General features: G+C 39.8%; 1 protein-coding gene across 1 annotated transcript; it reads left to right on the forward strand.

Annotated features, from left to right (window-relative positions):
• The first annotated feature begins 368 nt into the window (after positions 1-368).
• KRTAP8-1 (keratin associated protein 8-1) lies at positions 369-940 on the forward strand. The gene has a single exon (XM_084800576.1). The coding sequence runs from the start codon at positions 424-426 to the stop codon at positions 607-609; it is 186 nt and encodes a 61-aa protein (XP_084656702.1). The 5' UTR covers positions 369-423; the 3' UTR covers positions 610-940.
• Positions 941-13,305: the final 12,365 nt, after the last annotated feature.

The raw sequence follows: 13,305 nt of genomic DNA on the forward strand, positions 1-13,305 counted from the left end.
CCAACATGTAATACTAAATTCCAACCATGGTCACGTAAACTTAAAGCATGAGACAACAGCATTAGAGCTAACAATGTTGGAATCTTTCACGGCATTACAAAGCCTGCTGACTGAAGTTATATACAGGGTCTGTAGGACAAATGCTTTGAAGTCCTTGCAATAACCCATTTGGGAAGGCACGTAATTTGTTTGATGGAATCGTCTCCCTGCGTTATATCACACGAGAGTTTTCTCATAGAGTCTTAAGCAAGAGCCCAACAAATTAATGAGCTTTGTGTAGCGCAAATTGGTGTCAAGAATGAAAATGAAGGCCCCGTGTTTGCTTAAGCCACGCCCCTTAGTCAGGGTATATAAAGACGATCTGAGACTAGAGAATCCATCACACTCACTCCTCTCCTACCTAAACCTCCTACTCCTGCCATCATGTACTACACCAACTTTGAGGGCTCTGTCTTCCCAGGGTGCTACTGGGGCAGCTATGGCTACCCTCTGGGCTACAGTGTCGGCTGTGGCTTTGGAAGCACCTACTCTCCAGTGGGCTATGGCCTTGGCTATGGCTACAATGGCTGTGGGGCTTACAGAAGATACTGGCCATTTGCTCTCTACTGATTTGCTGGCGTAGATTCCTCTCTCTGTGAAGGCTGAATGGCACCTCCAGGTTCCAGTTTTACCTCCATTTATCTTCATTTGCTCATCAACCTCTCCCAAGAAGCTATTTTCCAGATCTTACAACTGAGGCTCAAACAAAGGAACTGAAAATCTGGATGATGCCTTAAGCTGTGTTTCCTGGGTGCTGTTTATTGGGACTTTTTCAGAAGCTTGGCAACCATCGTGACATACATAGCTTTTGAATCTTTCTAAGACTCTCATGATTCCCTGTCATGGTGAAGTTGTGGATGTGTCTGTCAAATTCTCAATAAATTTGTCTCAGATCACATAATGTTTTCGTCCTTGAGTGGAGTTTCCTTTCTCGGTATGTGCGTATTTTCTGTTACATTGAGTGGGGGATGGAAACAAGTTTAATCTTAATCATTTAGGCTTAGGAGATGTGGTGATAAATTGGCAAGAGGGTGGTTACTGATCTTGAAAAGAGTTGCTTATCTGAGCTTACCCTGTGTTGTGAATTGATTTGGCGTGGAAGCTGTACTGGAGTAAGACAGCAAAGAAGGATTTTTATGAGTCTGAAATATCTCACACCAAGGACACATCCGGCATTGCTTGGCATCTCTCTTCCATCTCATGATTCCAGGCTGTCTCTAAGAAAACTAACACAGGAGTAACTTTCCCAGTTATTCTTTGTTAGTGTAAATGAAACTTGCTGTGATCTCTCTCCCAGGGAATAATGACTGTAGAATTTAGCAGTATGTCCCCTCTTTAAGGACTCTGGAGCATTAAGTAATAGAGAAGGTAACACATCCTTTGGGAGTTTGAGATTCTGTTAAGTGAAGTGATAAATCCCCTGTATCGAATCATCTTAGATGTCTGCTTTATAGCTCAGAGGCACCCAGGTTAGAGACAACAATAGAAAGTGTCTTAATCTTTGAAGAATCAATACCATGTAGTGAGCTCCACTATTAAAAGATATGAGCTATAACAAATGAGTATCTCTTTGATATATCAGCCTTTCTCTCTGTTCTGTTAGAGAAGACAGCAATAGCTCTTTTATAAGACGTGTTGAAAATGTCTCAATCCTCCTGTTGAAAATATTTTGTGTATGATACAAATATTTTTAGCAATGAACAATTTGGCTGAATTCTTCACTTTTACTGAATATCTGCAAATGGTTTTACTGTACATCATTTGCCTAAATATGCAAACACTGGAGAGATCATTTTAGAGGAGAATTTTCTTCACCATTTTTTCATTGAAGGATGCCTTTCAGCAAACATTAAGTTCAAGAGTGCCTAATAGCATATCATTTTTCTTTTTTAACAACTATAGGCAGTATTTCAGACAACACAATCTCTAGTTCCAAACCTTCTCATAGACACAATGTAAACTCATGCTACGAACTGCAAGTTGGAATAGAATAGGTAAAGAGAGATTGAAAAACAGACCAACTAATTGGAACAAGGAAATATGCTGATTTAGAATTATGATTGGCTGCTACAAAATCTTGGACCTCAACAGATACCAGAGAGAGAGAGAGAGAGAGAGAGAGAGAGAGAGAGAGAGAGAGAGAGAGAGGGAGGGAGAGAGACAGAGACAGAGACAGAGACAGAGACAGAGACAAAGAGAACATCTAATCCAGTGTTTCTGAAACAGAGTGTGCAGGACAGTGGCATAGCTGATATGACATGTAAGTTCGAATGCCTCACCTCTAGGGATTCTGATTTTGTATACAACTGGTTAAGGTCCAGGGATTCTGAAGCTTTTAGTTAGTATCTCAGAGATTCCAGAGGTGACTTGACAACCACACTTTAAGAAATACTGTATTGATGCTACTCTACACATACACCCCCCCCACACGTGCAGAATATCACCTACTTGTCTATTTATCATCTATTATCTATCATGATATATATGTATATATATACATACATATATATATGTGAGAAAGAGAGGGAGAGAGAGAGAGAGAGAGAGAGAGAGAGAGAGAGAGAGAGAGAGAGAGAGAGAGAGAGGGAGAGAGGCAGAGACAGAGACAGAGACAGAGACAGAGACAGAGAGGAGAGAGAGAATGAGGATCCTGGCATTTTAGAATTCTGTGATGAGTTATGAGCTGAAGACCTGCACATTCTGCCCTCTCCTAAACTTCAGGCAGTGTGATTTCCACTCTGTATGATTTTCTTACTGACTGACTTCTTATCGCAGCCACTTTCTCTCCATGAAAGGAAAGGCTTTTTAGAAGTTATTTCTTATGACATATCTGCAATGTACATACCAGAAACATCTCCCATGTCTTTCATTGTCTGTGTCCCATTTTTAGGCTGTCTCTTCATCTCAGAAAGACCCTCTACTTTGGTCACCAGACTTTGAAACTCGTTGAGTACTTAGCAGGAATAACTCATCAGTGCCAAGCAATCAGCCATCTAACTAGCCAGTTCTTGAATGGAGGTTGGCATACATCCTTAGAGTATTGTGGTTACTTTTGAGCCTAATGCTTGGTTAGAACAAGTTTCTATACCTAGGACTTCTTAGGACTCTATCCATCTTTATTTTGGATGTTTTCTCCATGATTTCAACATTAAAAATAAGCATGAAAGAGGAACCCAGATTTAATTGGTTTCTATGTTTGTGGCAAGTCATCATTTCCCTTTGTAACTATGTGTGGTTGGCTTTTATTATAGGTTTTATTGTTTTGATTCCACACTTCTAATATTGCAATTGAGAAAAATCCCAGTGACACATTCATAGTATCACAAGTGAAGAATGGCAGAGTGGGACTTCCTGTCAGGGTGGGGTTTTTTTTTTTTTGAGGCTTTGTTCCCTGACTCCCTATGAAGGACAATAGACTTCCATTGCTTCCAAAAGAACTGAAAACTGTTGCCACAGACATATTTCACCTGTCATACCACTGCATCCTTAAAATAAAACATACCATTTTTAAACATTATTTTTGGTCTTTAGTAAAAATAACATGAATGTTAAGTAAAGACATTTTAAAATCTTGAATCATGGTAACGATATTTTTCAATCATTTATTTAAACCTGGAAATGACAGTCTTTAATTATTTAGAAGGCATATGAGAGAAATTGCTTGGATACATAGAGTTTGAGCCCCAAACCATCCCCTGATACTGCAGAGATGATTGCACGTGCTCTATCTCCAGCATTCACTGAACGGTGGTGGCCAAAGCATTTCCCTCCCCCAGCTCTTTCTGAGACATTCGCTTAACTGTCCCTCAGAATTTCAGAAACATCAAATAGAGAGTATTTTTGGTACTTTTCTTCATAAATGTCAAAAATGATTTCCTGCCCTGCCTTAGAATGATAAGAATAGTAAGCTCTCCAAAGTTGCACAGTTCAGAAACAGAACAGTAGCCAAGAAAGAAAAGAGAGAGGCTGCCGAGGTTTCAGAGCTTTCTTGGTTGCTTTGGATTTTTTGCTTTTTCTTGTTGTTTATAATGCAACGAGACAGACCCCTTTGCTAAAGAATTGTTCTATACTCACATTGATTCTAAAACCAGAATTTCAACACAACTCATCTGCCACGTTCCATGTCTTTAAGCTATTACTATAAGCATTCTTACATGTGTCCACTCAATGTTTTATAACTGGGACATATGGGTGCGTTTACTTGTAGACTTGTCTGCTTTACTTTGGCTTCTAGTTTGACATGTTTGCTCGGTTACATAGTCTTTGGCATCCACCTCTCCAATCTGGTAGAGACTTTCCTGATGCATGGGGACAGATCCGTGATTTGTAATTGCAGCTGTCATATTTTCTTGTTGTTGAGAAGGCGTATAATTGGAGGATTAAATTCAGAGTCTGGGTTGACTAGACACTTTGAAGATGCTACAGTAACTTCTCATTATGGCACAGAACATATAAAGTAGAGCCTTTTATTGACGGGCAGTTGGTGGAGCTCAAACTTCTTTCATGAATAATAAGGATCTATTACATTTTAAAATGAGACCTAGAAAATTAATGAGAATATTATTTTCCTTGATCTAAAGAATGTACGGTACATGTCAAAAATAAAAGAATTAAGCGTGTCAGGTAGGGATATTAGAAATAGCCAAGAAATGAAATTTACCTAAGTGTAGACCAATGTATAGGTGAATTAAAATGTGGTATATGTACAGAACTGGAATACTATCCAGCTATGAAAAGATGAAATACTATTCTTCCAACAACAGAGCTGGGATTGGGAGACTTTGTATTAAGAGAAGTAAGCCAAGTACAGAAAGATAAGAATGGTGTGGTTTCATTCATATGTGAAATCTGAAAGGGTTAACTTCAGGGATATAAGCAGTAGATGCTGGTTACCAGAGTAGGGTGACTGTGGGGAGGATAGGAGGATGGGGAAACATCCATCGGGAGGTGGTAAGCTGCTCCTCAGTAGGGCAGGTAAGGTTTGGAACTGATTACACAGTAGAACACTTATAGATACTTTCAATAGAAGTTTCAAGGAAAAACTTTGAGTGTTATCTCTACAAAGGAGTGAAACCCATGTGAAGGCTGTAGGTGTGCTCGCCTTGATTTGAACATTTTAGCATTTTGGTACGTATGCCAATAACAGGGTACCCAATGGGCAAGCATAGCTCTTATGTATTCATTTAAAAAAGAGTGAAGGAGATATATTTCTCATGCCAGGCCCTGTTGAACTTATGTGGGAGTCAAGGGATGCGGGAACACATTTCATGCAGTAGGCACAGACCTCCCCTGTGTCAGGTCTGGTGGTGTTCTTCCTGGAGCACAAAGATGCTGCTTGATTACATCCAGCCTCCACTTAGATGTTGGGTGACTAATCTAAGATATGGACCGAACTCTTTGCCAGAGTTTTCTTGAAGGACAAGGGCTCCCATGTGAGGTGATCAGCACTAACATGCTTGTCAATGCTCCCAGCTCAAGGATATATCTATTTTTTTGGTTTTTACAAAAATTACCTTGAGTGGACATGGGTTTTATTATTATAATTTTTTATTTAAATATTTATAGTGTTTGTACTTTTAATTGCTTTCCAAAAAACATAAGGCATCAAAATAATATTTTACATAGAATGATAAAATAAAGACTGAGTTTTTCAGATTGCTGAAAGACATTTGTTCTAATATTTTGGATAACTAAACAGGGCATTTGGATTAATTTGTTTTATACATTAACACCAAAGCAGTAGATAATAAAATAAAAACAATTTCATGAGTATATGAAATAAAACAAATTTAGTGTACTTACTGAAGTGTATCGCATGTACAAGATCACTAAAATATAATTTAAATCTTAACACACAGCTATGCACACTTATTACTCTCTTATTCACTTTTAAATTTACATTTTATTTTTGAAAATTTCCTTAAAGTGTACTGTATTTTTATTGTTTCCCCTCCCCTTCTAAATTACATACATGTACACACACACATGCATGCCCACATACACACTTTTAGGATACATCCAGTGTTGCGTGCATACACATATGTTTAGAGCTGCCCACTTGAGCCTGGATTGCATGTCACAGAGTTTGTCTGGGGAGAAAACCAACTTTCCCTTTCTCAGCAGCCATTGATTGCCTGTAGTTCTCCATCAAGGAAGTAGGGAGGCTTTTTTATCCTGTGATCTCAGAGCCAGCAGCATTAACATCAACTGAGAACTTTCTAGGGGAGCAAATTCTTCAGCCTCTTCATTGCTCCCTTTCTTCTTTATCCCGAAAAGAATGTCGAATAGCTTTATCCATGACATTATGCTAGCTTTGGGATGGGAATAAGAAAAGAAACCTCACGAGCGTTTATATTGCTCCTTATGATCTCACCATGCTTTCATCTACCCCATATTGTGATGTCACTGTGCATTCAGCTGTGCTCTAAGAGCATCACAAAAAACCTCGTGAAGGGGCATGAAGCCAGTTGCCCCTGATTTATGCCTTTGCACCTAGGCGATGGCAAGACATCATTGTTGATGGTCAGTTAACCTGAACAGAGCTCTCACATCCCAGATCTGTGCCTTTCTCGCAATGCATATGGACAAAGCTATACGCTCATGAGTATATGCCAGCGATAGAGCAGGTGCACATGAGCTTGGAACCTTTACTTGAGCATCTTCTGCTACTCCTGAAGAGAAGAAGAAACATTCCACACCATTGTCAGATTTTAAGAGCTGTATTTTGTTCCTCCACCAATGTTAGATTCAGCTCATAGGTGTCTCTTTATATAAGTATATGTACAACAAATCCTTCTACAACAGCGTATTCAAACACTACAAACCTAGAAAACAGCAGAACTATGACTATATCCTTTTCATTCATTTTTTTAATTTATGGGATTATAATTTGATTTCATTTCTCCCTTTTCTTTTCTTTCTCTATACCTTCCCTTAATCCGTCTCTGTTCTTCATATTCATGGCCTCTTTAAAACCCTGCTATTGCATGCATATATGTATATGCACACACATATATTTCTAAATATAACCTGTTTAGTATGTATACTGTTACCTGTATGTCGGTTTTCAGGGCTTATATTCATTAAGTTATTCAAAATACATACCAAAGTCCATGCCATCTTCTACAGTGCTTTCCTAAGCAATGGTGTATTTTAAAGAATTAAGCAAAAATTGAAGACATATTTATATACTCATTTTGTTTATTTTAATGTGGACCTCGATGCCCTAGCACATTCCTTTTCTATGTAAATAAACTCTCTGGCTCTAATAATATGGGTAACACCCCAGGTAACAGGTAAATGGCTGAAAGTTAATAGACGTGGTGATGTAATCATATGCGACATTAGAGTATGTTCGCAGATTCTTCAGGTCTGTGGTTGAGTGTTAATTTTTATGTTTCTGAGTGTTGGCTTGTGGGCAGTTGGGTATTGAACAAGATGTGAAGGAGTAAGAACATCCTACAAAGTGGGCAAACAAAGTATCTGTTTTTCCTCAAGCATCAACTCTGCGAAAAGGTCCTCTTTTTTGTTTCTCATGATCTTGCTTAGCACCAATGAAGACTTAATAATCTATAATTCCATTTCAAAGGAGAAACACTAAAGAGACTAAAAATGAATTAAGAAGTTAGTGAAAACATTGGCCATACTCAGTAACTGACTAGACACAATGATAAAACACAGTTTTTCATGCCTGATAAATGTATAGTGATTCCTAAGCACTAAATACATACAGTTCAACTATCTAATATATTATTTTTAACACTCTTTTATTGATACTTTGTGAATGCTACATATTGCATTCGCAGATCCACTCATTTCCCTGTTCGTTCATATAAGTCCTCTGCCCTTGCAACCCACCCCTCCACCATAAACTAAAATTAAACAAAGCTTAAAAAAAATCTCATTGTGAAAGTTGTAGTGTGTCACAGTGTGACCCATAGTATACCTTTTTGTCCACAAATCTTTATTTACAGATGTTCATTACAATGAGTCATTGGTCTGGTTCAAGGCCTCTGGCTTCTGCTACATCATCAATAATGGATCCTCACCAAGTCTCCTCTTGGATATCCTGTGTTGCCTTATGTCACGTTGATCCTGCGGCTTTGGATTTGCAGGACTTATCCTTTCATGTACTACAGAAGTTCATAGATGAAGTAGATATTGGAGTGGGTGAACTCAGCCCTGGATCTGGGCCTGGCTGCTAGCTGAGTTAGTCAGCCCACCAGCTCTCCTGCACACACACCACCAGGCTGAGCTCTCCTGCACTGCCTTGGCCACCTCACCCGATGCCACAACCTGCAATGGGCAGGGTCAGTTCTGCTCTCACGCCTATGGGGCTGGCTCACCCACACCCATGCCACCAGAGATAGCTCTACTTTGCTGCCCGGTCGAGATATGAGAGCCTGCTTTTCCAAGTGCTGCACCTGGTGAGAGATGGAGCCAGCTTTCCAGAGTGCTACAGCCAGTGAGGGAGTGGAGCCAGCTCTATGCAGTCTTTGGATATCAACATGGCCCCAGGTGGCAGGCCAGACCAGGGATGTCTGCTTGGTCTTTAGTAGTAATATAAGCCAAGGACGCCAACACACACCATGATTTTGCATGGCCCTCAGCAGCAGTGTGGGCTGGGATTTCACCATGGTGTAGATGACAGAGCAGGTAACTCCCAACAGGCTGTTTCTCTCTACCGTCTTGTCTCCAGTTCCACCTCTTTTCATGATGCTCCAAGTGTTCCTGTTTCTCTTTCTCTCCCATTTCCTCACCATATTAAAGTGGCTTCCACTGCAGGTGGGCCACACAGCTGGTGGGCTTCTGGGTGTCTTCTGCTTACCCATGTTGTGTGGTGTGGCAGCAAGCTGGCCTCTGGTTGTCCTCTGCCTGCTAGCCACAGGCCGGTCTCCTAGTATCTTTCTCTGCCCTTTCACTCGGTATAATTCATTCTTAATGATTAACAAACACAGATTTCATGCTGTATGATTAACAAAAGATTTGCAGTAGTTTTGAAAACACCTGAAAATTTCTGTGAATGACGTGAGTCCCATAAGGTGGTGTAATATAGTCTCTTTTCTACTTAATGGACTTTAGGCATTGTATATGCAATAAAATCATTTATGTGGAGGCTAAAGAGATGGCTCAGTGGTTAAGAACATTTGAATTGTTGCAGAGAACTCAGTCATCAGCATCCACATGGTGGCTCTTCGAACCTTTTCTGCACCAGGCACACATGAAAACAAGATGTCATATATATGACATGAAAGTAGAAGCAAAATTCTAGGAGTGCAAAGAGTACTAGTGAGTAGAGAATAAAAAAGGGAAGAGAGCAGGGTATGTAGGGATTGCAATGTGCTTTTTATACTTGCGTGCATTCGCATGCCTTCTGCAACCCTATATTTTAATATAAAATACAAAAGCATCTTATAATTTGAGAAACCATTGTAAAAAAAACCTTAGGAAAAATGTCTTTGCACATATTCAACCTCAGGAAACACAGTGCTAATGATTCGTTTTATATGCTCCAAATGTGTTAGTAATCTTCTGATCCATGGTATATGATACAGTAAGAAGGAACATCCTGGCTTATTTAGAAAGTGGGTTTCTGGTGGCTAAATTGAAGTCTACTTTAACAAAGATCTTGGTGTCACTCACAGCGGTCTTTCATTACAGGAGCTAAACTCACTAAGAGGACACTAAGCCGACAACCAGTTTTAAAGATCACTGAGGGTGCCAAGCACCATGATTGGTGTTTGCCACCGTCAACTGTAGCGAGGACGGGGAAAGACTCTGGATGGGTGGTGTAAGCCGTTCTCAGAAAACATGGCCTCCGCCACTGGAAGTTCAACTCATAGCAGGTGTTCATCAGCTTCGTCAAGTGAGAATGTCTGTTCTAGACCCTTCCGGAGCAGTTGTGACTTCTGGGCTCCAGGTAGTGCTCACTCGGACAGCATCCTCTCCCCTGCAGGCCCTGGATTTGGACAGAATGGCTCCCAGCTACTTGAATGCAGAGCATTTTTTGCATTCCGTTTATATTAACCTCTGAATATTTGAACTATAGTCATATTGTACCTCAGAACTAAAACATGAAACAATAGTTTACTGAGAAATTTCCAAGCAATAAAAATTCATATTTCATATTTTCATTGTTTTGAAAGACTGAGAAGAGTAGAGTTGTCACGAATTTTGTGTGCTGAACTTAACCGATTTATTTATTGGCCTTTGAGTCAGGATTCTTACTCTGTAACCGATAACTCGCTGTTGAGTCCCAGCTGGCCTCAAACTTATTTCAATTCTCCTGCCTCAGCCTTTCAAGTGCTGGGATTACAGGCTTGAGGCATTTTATTTGCTTGTGTACAGAACCTTATTATAAGTTGTAGTTTCTCTTGATAAAACACTGCACCTCATTTGAAATGACTCCGAGTGTATTTGACTTCCATTGTTTTCTCAAACCTTTGGGTGTTTCTCACTGATGCTTCCATTCTAATAAGTGTGTTTGACGTAGCTTTATGTATGTGATTTCAGTTGTGTTCTTTTCTCCCAATTCATTCTCTGTGGACATATTTGATGCTGCAGTTGGCAGTGATGCAACGACATGCTACTCTGTCTACTAAAGGAGCATTTCTTTAAGGAGGGAGTAAACAGACCAAGGGGAATTTTCAGGGGATGCCTCCTTCCCTTTTCTGATTTATAGCATTCCCTTGACTAAGACATTTAGAGTTTAAAATTAGTTCCAACCAAATTTCCTATGTATTATTTGGCTTTTGGAGACTATTTTTCCAATTTTCTCTCATCTTTATTTTGGCTCAGTGTTTACAGTGAAAATTAGAATTGGTATATGGAAGCTACGATCAAATTTTATGGCCCCTTTCACATTGAATCTGGAAGGTGCTGTACTGCATAAACTAAGCCACAGAAAGAAGAATACAGCATGCTCTCCCTCACAGAGGCAGTAGAAACAATTAGGTTCTAGGAAACAAAACTAAGGAACAGATAGGGGGCGGGGATGGAAATCCGGGTCAAAGGGCACAAAGTTAGCTAAGGTAATTTAGATGACCCTGGAGATCTAGTCTGCAACACGATGGCTATAGTTGGTAATACTGAAGCATGTCCTGAAATGCTGAGTGGGTAGAGTCAATGCCCTGACTGTGTAACAACACAAAAGGGAACAGTGGATGGTGGTGATGGTGGTGGATATGCCCAGTATCTGCACTGTAACAATCACTTCATGATGGATGTTAAAAACGAAAATGCTGTACCTGTTAGTGGGGAACTAAACACACGACTTCTAAAGTTAAGCCCTTCTCTGACCGTTAAGTCCTGTTCTTGTGTATATGGGCAATTTTTTTGAGTTGTTTTTTTTTCTTTCTTTCTATGAGTTCAGTAGTTAAACCAGCAAAAGAGGAATTGTAAATTCAAGACAAACTAAAATGATTTTGGGTAGTTATTTATATTCCACAGCAAGCTAAGAAAAGGTTATTTTCTTGAGTGTTCTCACCGGGCTCTGAAAGGAAGATAAAATGCACTTTAAAATCCTTTAAACAGAAGAGCTTAATGAAGATGACTTTTTGTTGTTGTTGTTGCTGTTTTTATTTTTTAGCACTGGCGGTCTAATCCAGGGCTTTGAGTTTGCCAGACAAGAGCTCTACTAGTGAGCTACATTTATATCCCGAACGTTATATTTTGCTAGAGTGAGTCACTCTGCACTTTCTGGTTTACTTCTGAATCACTGAAACTGACATCTTAAAAGTGAACATGCTGGACAAATGGCAAAGGCATCCACTCCAACCACAACTGAACCCAAAGGCCTGGAGTTAAATGTTCCTCTGATGGGCCCCACTTTGTTTTCTCTTGGCCTTCCACCAGACCATCTACTCAGGTAAAACTGTCATGTTAAAAAAAGCTCCACAATCATATTTTAATTTTAATTATTATTTGTATATATTTAAACACAAGGAATATGCTTAGCTAGAAAAACAATGTTCTACAGAGTTAATGCCCCCTGAAAAACTGTTACACTGTTCAAGGGTATACTCTGAGCCATCTGAGTAAATAGTACACAAAAACTCATTGTCAAGCTAAAACTTGTATTATGATCAACATAAAAATTGCATAACCTGACATTTTATGAAGTGTTTATGTATTTATTTAGTCATCTTAGTAAACAGCACACAGAACAAATTAGCCACCCCCAAAACTCTCTCAACTATACTTTTTCAGTCAGTCTTTTTTTTTTTAACCATTTTTAAAATTAATTTGTTCATATTACATCTTGATTGTTAGCCCTTCCCCTGTTTCCTCCCATTCTTCCCTCCCTCCCACTTCCCCCTTTCTCCCCTCCCCTATGTCTGTGATTGAGGGAGACCTCCTCCCCCTATATATGCTCTAAGATTATCAAGTCTCTTCTTGGTAACTTGCTGTCCTTCCTCTGAGTGCCACCAGGCCTCCCCATCCAGGGGACGTGGTCAGAAAAGGGGCACCAGAGTTCATGTGAGAGTCAGATCTCACTCTCCACTCAAAGGTGGAGAATATCATGTTCGTTGGCTAGGTCTTGGTAGGGGTTCGAAGTTTACTGCCTATTTCTCCTTGGCTGGTGCCTTAGTTTGAGGAGGACCCCAGGACCCAGATCTTCCTGTCATAAAGTTCTTCTTGTAGGTTTCCAGGACCTTGTGGGTCCTACTATTTCCCCATTCTTCCATGCTACTCTCTCCTAAAGTCTCAATAGAATGTCCTCTCCTCTGATCCACTTTCTTGGTAAGTAAAGTTTTTCATGGGATGTATCCCTTGGACTAGTGTTTTGATATAAGTGAGTATATACCGTTTGTCTCTTTTTGCTTCTGGGTGAACTCACTCATTATGATAATTTCTAGGTCAATCCATTTGTCCACAAATTTCGGGAATTCCTTGTTTTTAATAGCTGAGTAGTACTCCATAGTGTAAATGTACCACAGTTTCTTAGTCCATTCTTCTACTGAGGGACACGTAGGCTATTTCCATGTTCTGGCTATTATGTATAAAGCAGCTATGAACATGGTTGAGCATATGTCCCTGTTGTGTGTTAGGGCATTTTCTGGGTATATTCCAAAAAGTGGGATAGCTGGGTCTTGAGGAAGCCCTATTCCCATTTTTCTGAGAAAACGTCAGATAGCTTTCCAAAGTGGTTGTACTAGTTTGCATTCCCACCCGCAGTGAAGGAGTGTTCCTCTCTCTCCACATCCTTGCCAACATGTGGTGTCATTTGAGTTTTTGATCTTAGCCATTCTGATGGGCATAAGGTGG

This window comes from Acomys minous (genome assembly GCF_964271855.1).
Source record: "Acomys minous genome assembly, chromosome: 11".
Lineage (NCBI taxonomy): Eukaryota > Metazoa > Chordata > Mammalia > Rodentia > Muridae > Acomys > Acomys minous.

Coding starts and splice junctions, on each gene's coding strand:
- KRTAP8-1 (XM_084800576.1), top strand. CDS start 424: ATGTACTACACCAACTTTGAGGGCTCTGTCTTCCCAGGGTGCTACTGG.